The 12,972-nt window shown below is 41.2% G+C and overlaps 1 protein-coding gene across 2 annotated transcripts in view; it reads left to right on the forward strand.

Moving 5' to 3' along the window:
- abl1 (c-abl oncogene 1, non-receptor tyrosine kinase) overlaps positions 1-12,972 on the forward strand; it is a 39,438-nt gene that overhangs the window by 24,976 nt on the left and 1,490 nt on the right. For both annotated transcript variants that reach the window (XM_017459858.3, XM_017459859.3), the window contains exons 2-11: positions 71-235; positions 4,157-4,452; positions 7,839-8,111; positions 8,254-8,338; positions 8,538-8,715; positions 9,681-9,865; positions 9,974-10,126; positions 10,236-10,325; positions 10,415-10,540; positions 10,665-12,198. In XM_017459858.3, coding sequence (XP_017315347.1) covers positions 71-235; positions 4,157-4,452; positions 7,839-8,111; positions 8,254-8,338; positions 8,538-8,715; positions 9,681-9,865; positions 9,974-10,126; positions 10,236-10,325; positions 10,415-10,540; positions 10,665-12,198 — 3,085 coding nt within the window. The remainder of the gene's footprint in view (positions 1-70; positions 236-4,156; positions 4,453-7,838; positions 8,112-8,253; positions 8,339-8,537; positions 8,716-9,680; positions 9,866-9,973; positions 10,127-10,235; positions 10,326-10,414; positions 10,541-10,664; positions 12,199-12,972) is intronic.

The following is a 12,972-nucleotide window of genomic DNA, read 5'->3' on the forward strand; positions in this document are numbered from 1 at the left end:
TCATTCATTGGTTTGTCCGTTTTGCACTTATTTATTTATTTAATTTTTTTTACTTTAATTTTTTTTACAGAAGCTCTTCAGCGACCGGACTTTGAGCCCTCTGGTCTGTCTGAGGCGGCGCGCTGGAACTCCAAAGAGAACCTGTTGGCAGGACCTAGTGAAAATGACCCCAATCTGTTTCTAGCACTGTACGACTTTGTTGCGAGTGGTGACAACACGCTCAGCATCACTAAAGGTAAGACAGCAGGGTGTTGTGTAATTGACGCTGTAGCCCATTCTGAAGTGATCGTGAACGTCTTAACTCCGACTTCCTCCAAAGGCTATAGTCTTTTTTTACAGTCTTACAATGAGAACTACCAGAAATATGGAGCAAAAGCCAACCCCAAGTTTGTAACGTGTGTATTTGGACACGAGCTCCAAACTGTTACCTGACGTAGTAATAAAAACTTGAAATCTCTACCATAGACCTGGTTTTATATACAGCACTAACTTCTGACGTTTTATTCCTTTTGAGGTACAGTTGAATACAGAAAGTAACCTTAATATGTTTAATATTTATGCTTGACCTACATTTATAAGCACCCTTGTTATTTGTCAGTTTTTTTCCATTCAGAGTTAAGACAGCGCTTAGACACTAAGTCAGAGACTCACAGGAGCAAAGTGTCCATCAGTTGTTCCCTTCAGTACTGTATTTTGACAGGCCCATTAAAGTAAAAATTTTCCACTTCGGTTTGGAGCAACAGATTGGATTGCGCCATTGTTTTCACACTAATGTGTAGGCTTGGATTTAGTAGTGCGATCGGTTTAAGATCAACTCCGTGATGAGTCAAGATTGTTTATTTTTTTCCTCGGAATCTTAATATTCGTTAACAGTAGTGTACGTCAATGAGCGTACTGAAATATCTAGTTTTCTTCTAGTTCTGTTTTCCTTTTCACAGGATCTGATGAAACAATACCCATAAACACACTCCTCAAAACCCCTTATTGAAATCTAAACCATTCTCTCTGAATGAAAGAGCACCGGACAGTTTGTTTGTTAAGGAGTTAAGCGAGCGGCCCAGCATGTCCATTCTGGGCAGCTGAGTGACGTCACTGTCTGGAAATCCACATATTTACCTCACATTCTCTATCTCCCCTCTGCTTCCTTTATCACGTGCAACATGCGCGTTCTTTCCACTCGACTCGCTGAAAAACAATATGGCAGCTGCAGCTGTGGCCGGGCTAGTCACGGCTTTTCGTGTGGAGATCCCTTGCTTTACACGTTTTTCATTTTCCTGAATTTACACGAAGAGATTAACTGCACAGAATAGATACAGAATGTTTTTGTAAAAGCACTGTTCATATTAGCAGAAATAAAATAATCACAGTATTAGTGTGGAGACTTCAACAGACTATTTATACCACAATGGGACCAAAAAAGTAGTTTCAGTTTTTTGAGCTCTGAAATGGTATAAAAGTCTTTTAAAAATGTGTGTGTGTGTGTAGAGATATATTATATTATATTATATATATATATATATATATATATATATTCACAAATTGTTTGTGAGACCATTTACACAAGAAAATGAACGTTCAAGTAAGAATTTCCAAAAAAAAAAAAAAAAATTTTTTTTTGAGTAGCCTCGCCAATGTGTATCTCGAATGCTCAGCGCATATATATATATATATATATATATATATATATATATATATATTAGATTACACTGTCAAATTTAAACAGCTTATTTATTTCAAATACACACACATTTAATAGAATTTAATCTCGTTTTACGTTAATGACTCGAAAGAAAGTGATTCAAAACAAAATCTATAAATTACGACAAATAAGACTAGCCTCTCCATTAGGACAAATAAAATAGAACCTTATAAACAGGAGGAGATGTTAAGGGGCGGTCACAATACTCTTTTCTTTCATTGACTTCAGGGCCGCAACTAACGATTATTTTCATAACCGATTAATCGGACGATTATCCGATTAATCAGATGGGGGAAAACAATAACATTCAATAACATTTTCCCATTTATTTCAAATAAAATCCACGAACTGAGTGTTACAAATCTAGACTTCAGACTAAAACTTTACACTGAAACAACTGTTTGTCCAATTATTTATATAATATAATTTTTTTTATGAATAAAATCTTGCGCTCCCACTGTTTATCACCGTGTCTACATTGCGAGTGAGGAGAAGTGTATCACTTATAGATCACTCCCGTTATAATAAAGGACAGAATTTACACTGCAAGCGCACAAATACAGCATGTAATGACAATAAACTTGATTTCAACTGAACCTTCAGCAACTCGCACCTATTTCCCCAACCCCCTGCACAAAGTGGAGCACTTTGGATATAAACACAAGTTTGTGCTCGTTCATCACTGTCGTGCTTCCCTGCTACACAACCTCCGCTTTGTAAAGTTTGCAGGTTACAGTCTTCTTGCCAGAATTTAAAATAAAATGCCCCTCTTCCTCAGAGGACTTGGGTCGCACACCTGTTTCCCCGCTGTCACTTGACGATTACGCCTCCGTCTGATGGTGACTGAGGTCATGCTGAGCATAAAAAGTAACGCTGACAAACAGTAAACTAAAGAAATTTATTTGCGTTGACTCTGGGTATTCTGCTAAAGTTAGCCGCGTCGCATTACGTGCGTTTGACGTCATGCACCAATGGCTGGGAACACTTTAATTATAATAGAAATTTCAGACGCTTGGGGCATTTAATCATAACAATCAACAATTAAAATCTACATCATTCTGCTAGGTAACGGCATGCAGCTTTTTACTCCACAGAAGGAAAGGGAGAAGAAATCTACCCGTACACTCGTAAAACAAACAGTAAATATAAATAAAACAGTTACCATATGTGATCATTAGTCATGCAGCTATCTTAGAAAATTCTAGAGAGAAATTGCCTCGGAACAGAAAGGCCACACGTCCTCTGCAGTGTGAAATCGATTTGGTTTTGTTTTGTTTTAAGCAGATGTCCCACAAAAGAACATTTGTTAAGTTTGCCAGAGGCGCTGGACAGGCTGGTATTTCTAGCTCAAAACCTGTAGCGTTCGGTCTTTCGTTTATAAATTAAATTTCTCTTCATGTCTAAGCTGAAACGAATACGGGACCATTCTGCCTCACGTCTTCCACCAACACGTTTTTATTGTTCATACAGAGGTGTGTTGGATGATGGAAGCAAAGCCTAGTTGGATTACATTGCTATCAAATGACGCTTATTTTTACAAAGATATGAGCTCTTTTTTTTCTTCTTTTTTTTTAAATATATATATTCTTTTATTCCCTTTAAATGTCAGGGCCCATCTGTGTGTCCAGAGTTGCATTCCTTAACTCTAGTTACTACAAACCTCTCCTGTTATTTTCATTGTGGTTACTGAATAATATGCTTTTATATGAATAGCTGAAAGGCCTGGGAGTTGCACAAAACATTGGACGGTTTGTAGAGAGACAAATGAGGGGTCATTGGTTTCAGGGCAAGTTCAGGAATTCGAAGACGGCATGTTTGTACAGCCGAGTTGTGCAACCCGGGGACATGAGGATGTTGTGTATAAAGAGACAAAACAATTTAATTACAAATCAGGGGTTCTGTATATCAGTGCTTCCGACAATAACTCTTACTGTTTGTCCATTTTGGTCAAAGTCAGTTTGTCTAAAAGGAATTTTCATGGCTCATAATTCAGTTAAGCGTAAACAGATCAACGGCTCGATTACTATATATTTATACCAGTAAGTGGTATAAATGTATAGTACTAGTTTGTCTAGTAAAAAGTAAACCTCATTCTGAGATACGTTTAAGGTTTATGATGAGTTTTCAGACTGCAGTGACTAAGTCGTGATGCATGGGAAGAACTTGTAAAGGTTATCATGATGCAGTTAGTGTGCTCGACTCACACTCCTACCTCATCATACTCTCCATTAGTCTGTTGTTTTTCGTTTCCAGATGTCGTACGAGTCAAACTTGTGTGGTGTTTCTTGTTTTCTAGGAGAATGTACTTCTACCACACCATAGGCATAGGTTTAGTCTGGGTTGACTAAAGGATTATATTATATTGTAGATAATAGATATGTATTTGTGCCAGATCCAAATCAAATCCATCGTTACGATGTGTGATGAGATTCTAAATGATGTTGTCTGGTTTATTAGGAGAGAAGCTGCGAGTGCTAGGTTACAATCACAATGGCGAGTGGTGTGAAGCGCAGTCCAAGAACGGTCAGGGCTGGGTGCCCAGCAACTACATCACTCCCGTCAACAGTCTGGAGAAGCACAGCTGGTACCACGGGCCGGTGTCCCGCAACGCTGCCGAGTACCTGCTCAGCAGCGGCATCAACGGCAGCTTCCTGGTGCGAGAGAGCGAGAGCAGTCCAGGCCAGCGGTCCATCTCACTACGCTACGAGGGTCGAGTCTACCACTACCGCATCAACACGGCTTCTGACGGCAAGGTGACGCCACGAGAGCACGCGGTCTTCTGCTTCCGACGTTCCACATATAACGCAGCGCTGTAGAATTCTTGATTCTGATTGGTCAGAAGCTGTTGATGAATTTGCTATAAAAGCAGCTCTGACAGGCTGCAAGCTGTATGTTAATAAACTCGTTCTATTGTTATCTTTTCTATGTTAGCAGTTCACACAGGGACTTGCATGGTAGACACGTTACACAAATGTGTGTTGTATGTCTAATTGCAGGTAAATCTGTTCCTGTAAGAGAAAGTCTTCAGAAAGCAGGGCTTTACCGTATCTCTGGAACCTCACATGCCGCATTAATTTTTTTCCCCTAAATTCAAGAGAGACAAAAAAAGGAGGTTGGTACAGGGAATTACTGTTGTGATGACTTGTTTCATGGATGTTCCTCACCATTAAATGTAACTATAAATGGATAAAAAGTACTCATCTTGAACAGAAAAAAAAACTGCCTTGGTATGACAGTGACAGAACACTTTGGGAAGTGGTGGTGTCAGAAAATAATCAACGTCGGAGTGGTAACTACGTCACACCACCCTCTTGGTATTTATTTTCCTATGGTTATTGAGATGCATTTATTTACCATTTATGGAAAGAGTCTCCAGTGTCGGCGCTTTGTAACAGTCAGTAGGTTTTCCAACATGGGAGAGTCTTCGTGGCTGGTGAGGAAACTGCTGTTTATATACAGGACTGTGCAAAAGTGTTTTTAGGCACATGCAAAGAAATGCTGTAGAGCAAAGATGCCTTCAAAATAATGAAATTAAATGTTTCTAGATTTAAAATACCGTAAAGAGCAATAAAAAGTAGTAAATGAAACAAAGTCAATATTCGGTGTGACACAAATTACAGTTAGGTAGAGTTGGTGCAGGTTTATAAGGAAATGAGCTGTAAGTTTTATTGAGCATCTTGCAGAACCAGACACGGTTCTTCTGGAGACTTTGACTGTCGCACTCGCGTCTTATTTTTCCAGCAAAACCCAGCAGCCTTCATTGTGTTTTTTGGCTGAAAAGTGTCTCTTACGTAATCTGCTGCTTTCCTTACCGACACACAAACATTTTTTCTGTAACATTTCATTTTGTGCTGGAAAACTAATGTTTGGGAATCTAAAATGTTTTTTTGTACTGACTCGATAATGTAGAAGTCATTAAATAAACATCTATAAGACAGTTCATACTAAAAAAAAAATTGGGTGCTTAAGACAGTGATGTGATAACAGAAACGAACTTGAACATTAAATGTAATCGTAAATGAATAAAAAGTATTACACGTAATAAATTCAAAATTGTAATCTTTGGCAAATTGCTCTGGTATAAGAGGAATTAATGTTAAACTTGCTGTTATTGGAAAATGATCAACTCTGAGGTGGAAACTCTGTAACTCTGCTTCACATTGCGCCACATCGCACCACCTAGTCACTGATTATTTTCCGAAAAGAGCATGTTCCCAAGTGTTTTATTTCTTTCTTATTAATTCGTAATAATAATTTCTCAGTCAGAGCGCTTGGAGTGACTTCTGTACCTTTTTTTTTTTTTTTTTTTATAAACATTTTTATTTTGTGTACATCTTCAGTGTTTATTCAGTCAGTGTATCAGCAGTTCTGTATCCACAATGCAGCCTATGGTGTTTATTTCTAAGCCATGTTCGTGATGGCAGGAGGACATGGGGCTTTTAAAATCGGAGATTCACGTAGATTGAGTGTAAAGGTGTAGAAATGTATTCTGAAGCCGTTTTAATAGCATGGTTAATGGATCGAACGAATTTTAAAATGATTTGGTGTATACTGATTTATAGTTGCTTATTGAATATATAGAGGAATTCTCCGATAACGTTACAGACGCTTTCCAGCGTATAAGAGCATCAGTTGAATTTAAGGTTGCCGGTCTAGTTTTTATCTCCGCGCTTCCATGTGAGTGCGTTACGCCAGAGATGCATTTCCACACACCAGTCTGCTCCTCCAGACAATCTTCTCTGGTCTACAAAACTGTGGGGAGGCTGGATACATTTCAGCAGTTACAGTTTTATCACCAATAAAGAATGCGGTGTGTGTGTGTGTGTGTGTGTGTGATGCGAGAATGTCACTTCTCTGCATTGCTCAGCACGCTGAGGAATGGTGGCTATGAGAAGAATGCCTGCAGTGGAGAGATGAACCCCTTCAAGCAGTCACCCGTTTTCAGTTAATCTCGACCGGTTTTGGACCACAAACCAACTGGTGATTAATTCAGAGGTAGTCTGGATCCTTGTTGATTTAGTGGATTCTGTAATTTTAGTGGCTTTTATAGGCCCAGCTATGATTACCTCATTCCAGGAACTTCATCCCCAAGCTGTGCGTCACTTCAGGGTTTTGATTTTGTTTTGTTTTCTCATGATAATAGTCGTCATGTTACTCATCCTGATGGCAGGCACACACACACACACACACACTTCCTCACAGAGTGTGTACAGACCTATGCACAAATGATTAAAACTCCTCAATTTGACTCCCTGCAGCATTCTGTGAGTTATATCTGATAAACCATAAAAAATTAGACTGTCTGGACAGTGCTAAGTCCACGGATCTGAACGACTGAGTCTGTGAATTTATTAAGTTTTTTTTTCTTCTTTCTTTCACGTTACAGGCATGCGCTTGTAGGAAAATAATCAACAGGAGGGTGGTGTGACGTAGTTACCACTCCAACGTTGATTCTTTTCTGACAACACCACTTCCCAAAGAGTTCTGTTGATGAGTACTTTTTATCCATTTATAGTTACATTTAATGTTGAGGAACATCCATGAAACAAGTCATCACAACAGTAATTCCCTGTACCAACCTCCTTTTTTTGTCTCTCTTGAATTTAGGAACATAATTAATGCGGCATGTGAGGTTCCAGAGATACGGTAAAGCCCTGCTTTCTGAAGACTTTCTCTTACAGGAACAGATTTACCTGCAATTAGACATACAACACATATTTGTGTAACGTGTCTACCATGCAAGTCCCTGTGTGAACTGCTAACATAGAAAAGATAACAATAGAACGAGTTTATTAACATACAGCTTGCAGCCTGTCAGAGCTGCTTTTATAGCAAATTCATCAACAGCTTCTGACCAATCAGAATCAAGAATTCTACAGCCCTGTGGCTCTTACATCTTTAAGCCTTATTGACTGGGAACTCGTGTGTTTCCTGTAGGAAATGGTTTATTTCCTGATCTCAAGCTTAATAACTTGAATAAATGTAATAGCTCATATAAATAGATGTAGTTATACGTTAATAACGTTAAGCACTATTTGTATAGTTGGTCTTGAAATAAATCTACGCTGTGATTTATAAAGGCTCCTGCATGTGAAGTTAGAGAACCCATCTTAATTTATTCCATTTACCTCTCGCACAGCTCTATGTATCGTCAGAGAGTCGTTTCAACACACTGGCCGAGTTGGTGCATCACCATTCCACCGTCGCGGATGGCCTCATTACGACACTACACTACCCAGCGCCCAAACGTAACAAGCCCACGATCTACGGCGTCTCGCCAAACTACGACAAGTGGGAGATGGAGCGCACGGACATTACTATGAAACACAAGCTGGGCGGAGGCCAGTATGGAGAGGTCTACGAGGGAGTGTGGAAAAAGTACAATCTCACCGTCGCTGTCAAAACACTAAAGGTTAGTAAAGCCTGCGTTGTTTCGTTTTGCAAACAGATACACAACGCGCAGCGCGTTAGCCTCGGCAAGGTCACGATTACTTCTATACCGGGCTGTCAAAACCACAAGATCACTATATTTTCTATTTTTCTTGATCCTGCAGGAGGACACAATGGAGGTAGAAGAGTTCCTAAAGGAGGCGGCAGTCATGAAAGAAATCAAACATCCCAATTTGGTCCAACTATTAGGTAAGTCTGGTTCTGAGAGCAATTAAAAAGCCTTGGTTTTGACCTATTTAATGACTTTTAGAATGTGCCTGCCTGTTGTAAATTGTAATTAAGTCAATAAATATGTATTATATTTGGTTGAAATAACCGAAGGACTTAAATACACAGGTAGTTAAAGCCTACCAGCATCTTGTAGGCTAATCAGATGTTGTTATCTCAGGTGTTTGCACACGGGAGCCACCCTTCTACATCATCACTGAGTTCATGACCCACGGTAACCTGCTGGACTACCTGCGTGAGTGTAACCGCGAGGAGGTCAACGCCGTGGTGCTGCTCTACATGGCCACTCAGATTTCCTCTGCAATGGAGTACTTGGAGAAGAAGAATTTTATTCACAGGCAAGTGAATCAATCAAAATACCGCACAGTGCACATTTATTGTCTTGAATTGATCTAGTTTCAAATTGCACAGTTATTCATCTGTGTTCTGAGGCCTTCTTTTTAATAGGAACAGGAACATACTTTTTTTTGTTCGCTCTTAGCATTACTCAGTTCTGAGTGCATTCCTTTATGATTGTGTCACGCATACTTTGTGGTTTTAGTAAATGGGGTAGTTTGGTCAGTGTTCCTCGTGGCGTTTGAGCGTATAGTAACCCCGACTGGAGCACACTTCTTGTGGCAAGGTTGATTAGCAGAATGCTATTTCACCATATATAATGGTATCTAATTTACAGATATTCCTCCTTTGTACTACAACCCCAATTCCAAATAAGTTGGGACGCTGTTTAACATGTAAATAAAAACAGAATGCAATGATTTGCAAATCTCATAAACCCATATGGTATTCACAATAGAACATAGAAAACATATCAAATGTTTAAACTGAGGAAAATGTACCATTTTAAGGCTATTTATACTTCAGAAAGACTCTCTCAGATACTCTTTTTATACCCAATTACGTTACTGACCTGTTGCGAATTAACCTCCAGCTGTTTCTTTTGAATAGCACATACTTTTCCAGCCTTTTGTTGCCCCGTCCCAACTTTTTTGAGATGTGTGGTGGCCGTCAAATTCAAAATGACCTTTTTTTTTAAAAAAATTATTTCCTCAGTTTAAACATTTTATGTTTTCTATGTTTTATTATGAATAACGTATGGGTTTATGAGATTTGTAAATCATTGCATTCTGTTTTTATTTACATTTTACACAGCGTCCCAACTTTTTTGGAATTGGGGTTGTAAATGGAAAAGGAAAAAAAAAAAAAAAAGAAAGAAAGAATACCAATGGAGCTTATTTAAAAGATTTGAATTCTCATGAAAGTCTCGGTTTAAGTGAAGTACTTTCATCTCGTCTTCCTCCTTCAGGGACTTGGCTGCCCGCAACTGCTTGGTCGGGGAGAACCACTTGGTGAAGGTAGCAGATTTTGGTTTGAGTCGTCTGATGACGGGAGACACATACACAGCTCACGCCGGAGCCAAGTTTCCTATCAAATGGACTGCACCAGAAAGCCTGGCATATAATAAATTCTCGATCAAATCAGATGTATGGGGTGAGTGGAATGACTGCTTCTTGTAAGATATCTGCTTTTGTGACTTTTGCACAAAAACATTATTGTTAATAATTACTAATTGTGCTAATTGTGTTGGTGGTGACTCAGCTTTTGGAGTGCTGCTATGGGAGATTGCCACCTATGGGATGTCCCCATACCCTGGGATTGATTTGTCCCAGGTATATGAGCTACTTGAGAAGGACTATCGCATGGACAGACCTGAGGGATGCCCAGAGAAGGTCTATGAACTAATGAGAGCCTGTGAGTAACTTTGAATTATATTAGAAATTATACACATTTATTATATTTGAGTTAAAGAACATTGCAATATCAGATTCATATTTTTTTTGGTTGTTGTTTTGGATTACAGGTTGGAAATGGAACCCAGCAGAGAGGCCGTCCTTTGCCGAGACCCACCAAGCGTTTGAAACTATGTTTCAGGAATCCAGCATCTCAGACGGTACGTCGGTGTCTCTTACTCCCGAGCAAGCGTGCTTTGTGTTTGCTTTTCCCAGTGATGCTAATGACACAATGTTTTACCTTTGGCAGAGGTGGAGAAAGAATTGGGGAAGAAGGGTAAAAAGCTGACACTTGGCTCCATACAGCAGGCCCCGGAGCTACCGACCAAAACTAGGACGATACGCAGACCCATGGAGAAAGATGGAGACAGCCCAGGTGAGCATCATGAACATTAATCCAAGATGCTTTTTAATGTGTATAAAAATGAATGATGGAATTGGTTAAAATCAGCTGCCCGCATCTTGCATACTGGTTTGATCTGAAATCTCTGTATTCCCAGACGGTGCGGAGGCAGAGGTAGCGGTGTCGCCGATGCTTCCTCGAAAAGAGAGGCTTATAGTAGATAGCAATCTAAACGAGGAACCAAAATCGAAGACCAGCCTCAACCCCTTGATCAGCTTAATCAAAAAGAAAAAGAAAACCGCTCCGACCCCTCCAACACGCAGCAGTTCCTTTAGGCACCCCAGGGATGATTTTAACAATGGCTCTTCGTTTAATGACGCCACGCTAGGCATCGACCCTTCGAAGTTCCTCTGCCTCAATAATAATGGAGCTGGAGGTGTCAGCAACGGAGCACCCGCATATCCGGGTCAGGTGTTTCCTCCACACCCGCGGAAAAAGGGCACACAAGGAACTTCCAGTGTTGGGAGACTCGCTACGACGCCCCCGGGTGAGGAAGATCTGTCCAACTCAAAGCGCTTTCAGAGGTCCTCATCAGCCTCCAGCATGCCCCCAGGGTCAGACCGCACAGAGTGGAAGTCGGTCACACTCCCCCGTGATGTGCAGTCTCGCCACTTCGACTCGAGCACCTTGGGAAGCAAGCCTGCCCTGCCTCGCAAGAGCACACCACGCGGTGGCACTCTTACCCCACCCCCACGCCTGTCCAAGAAGGCCGAAGACGCTTTAGACGAGGTTTTTAAGGATAGTGAATCTAGTCCCGGATCAAGCCCCCAGACGCTGACCCCCAAGTTGGGTCATCGGCCGCAAACGCAGAGCGAAAACTCCAAAACTAGTGCCTTCCAAGCAGACCTGCTTAAATCGAACGCACTCTCTGCCCTCGGAGCGGCTGGGGAGGAGTGCAGAGCACGCAGACACAAACAACCTCTAGATATCTCGGGTCAGCGAGAGAAGGATAGGGGGAAGTTTCCAAAGTCCAAGCCAGCTCCTCCTCCACCTCCACCCTCGAGTGTCAAATCTGGGAAGGTTTCACGGAGCCCCACGCAAGACCTAACCGCTGACGCTAAAGTCAAAGTCAGCCTTGACCTAAGTCCCTCTGGCTCTGATCAAGCCAGGTCCTTCTTGCCCCAGGAAAGTACCAAAAAACTTAGCACCTCAAAAGCACAGCCATCAAAGACCGCACCCACTTCTCCGACCAGTCAGCCACTGGGAGTAGTGGCCAGCTCACCTGCTGGAGATCAGGGCTTGGCTACGGCTTTCATCCCGCTTGTGACTACACGCCGCTCTTTGAGGAAAACGCGTCAGAACGAACGTATTCCCAACTCGACCATCACACGAGAGATGGTCCTGGAGAGCACAGAGCTTCTGCGTGCTGCCATCAGCAGGAACTCTGAGCAAACAGGCAGTCATAATGCGGTTTTGGAGGCTGGCAACAACCTGTCCAAGTACTGCCTGAGCTACGTGGACTCCATACAGCAGATGAGGAACAAGTTTGCATTCCGTGAGGCCATTAACAAGCTGGAGAACAGCCTGAGGGAGCTGCAGATCTGCCCTACAGCCACTGGGGGCGCTAGCACACCACAAGACTTCACCAAGCTCCTATCCTCTGTCAAGGAGATTAGTGACATTGTCCAGAGGTAGCTGAAGTGCCTTGATCCTCCCTTTTAGTTTCCCCCTTCAGGGTAACCAGCAGAATAATGATCTTGACAAGGCAGATTTAGAGAGGGGGACTTATTTTTATTTTATTTTTTTCCTCCTGAATGGCTGTGACATACATTTTTCCTAAACAATCTGAAATCACCTCTTGTGTTTAAAAATACTGTAGGACTCAATAATACTGTAGGTTGCATATCATAGGACAGAAGTGTCTTGGTGTTGAGCGCACATTCGAAAGAACCTTCATGTAAATTGGGTTGGATCATAAACAATCTTGAAATATGAAAAGCCTGAGTATTAGTTACATTGGAAAATTGTGATGACACGTATTTCTTAAAAACAAAGTCGTCTTGGATTTTGTTGATTACAGTCTCGAAGACAAACCTCACGTCGTGTATTATCCGGGGCTCACTCACGAAATCCACTCTACGGTTTATTTTGTGTACAGATGGGGGACTCGTGGTTTTGACCAAGATCTTTGTTCTCCAGCTTGGTTTTTCATTTCTTATGTTTTTTTCCCCCCCATTAAAGGGCTCTGTTGTGTGACGTGTTACAGCCCCATTGTTAATATTGAGCCCAGTTAAGTGTTAGAGAATCACTGTGCCATAACGGTTCCAAATCAGTGCAGTTCTTTCTTTTGAACGGATGTGCCTTAAACGTCCTTGAACTTAAAGACACTCGGCATTAATCAGCGATGTGACCTTGAGGGAAAAAAAAAAACAGGACTGACTGAGCATTTTAACTTATACATTCAT

This window comes from Ictalurus punctatus, chromosome 28 (assembly GCF_001660625.3).
Source record: "Ictalurus punctatus breed USDA103 chromosome 28, Coco_2.0, whole genome shotgun sequence".
Lineage (NCBI taxonomy): Eukaryota > Metazoa > Chordata > Actinopteri > Siluriformes > Ictaluridae > Ictalurus > Ictalurus punctatus.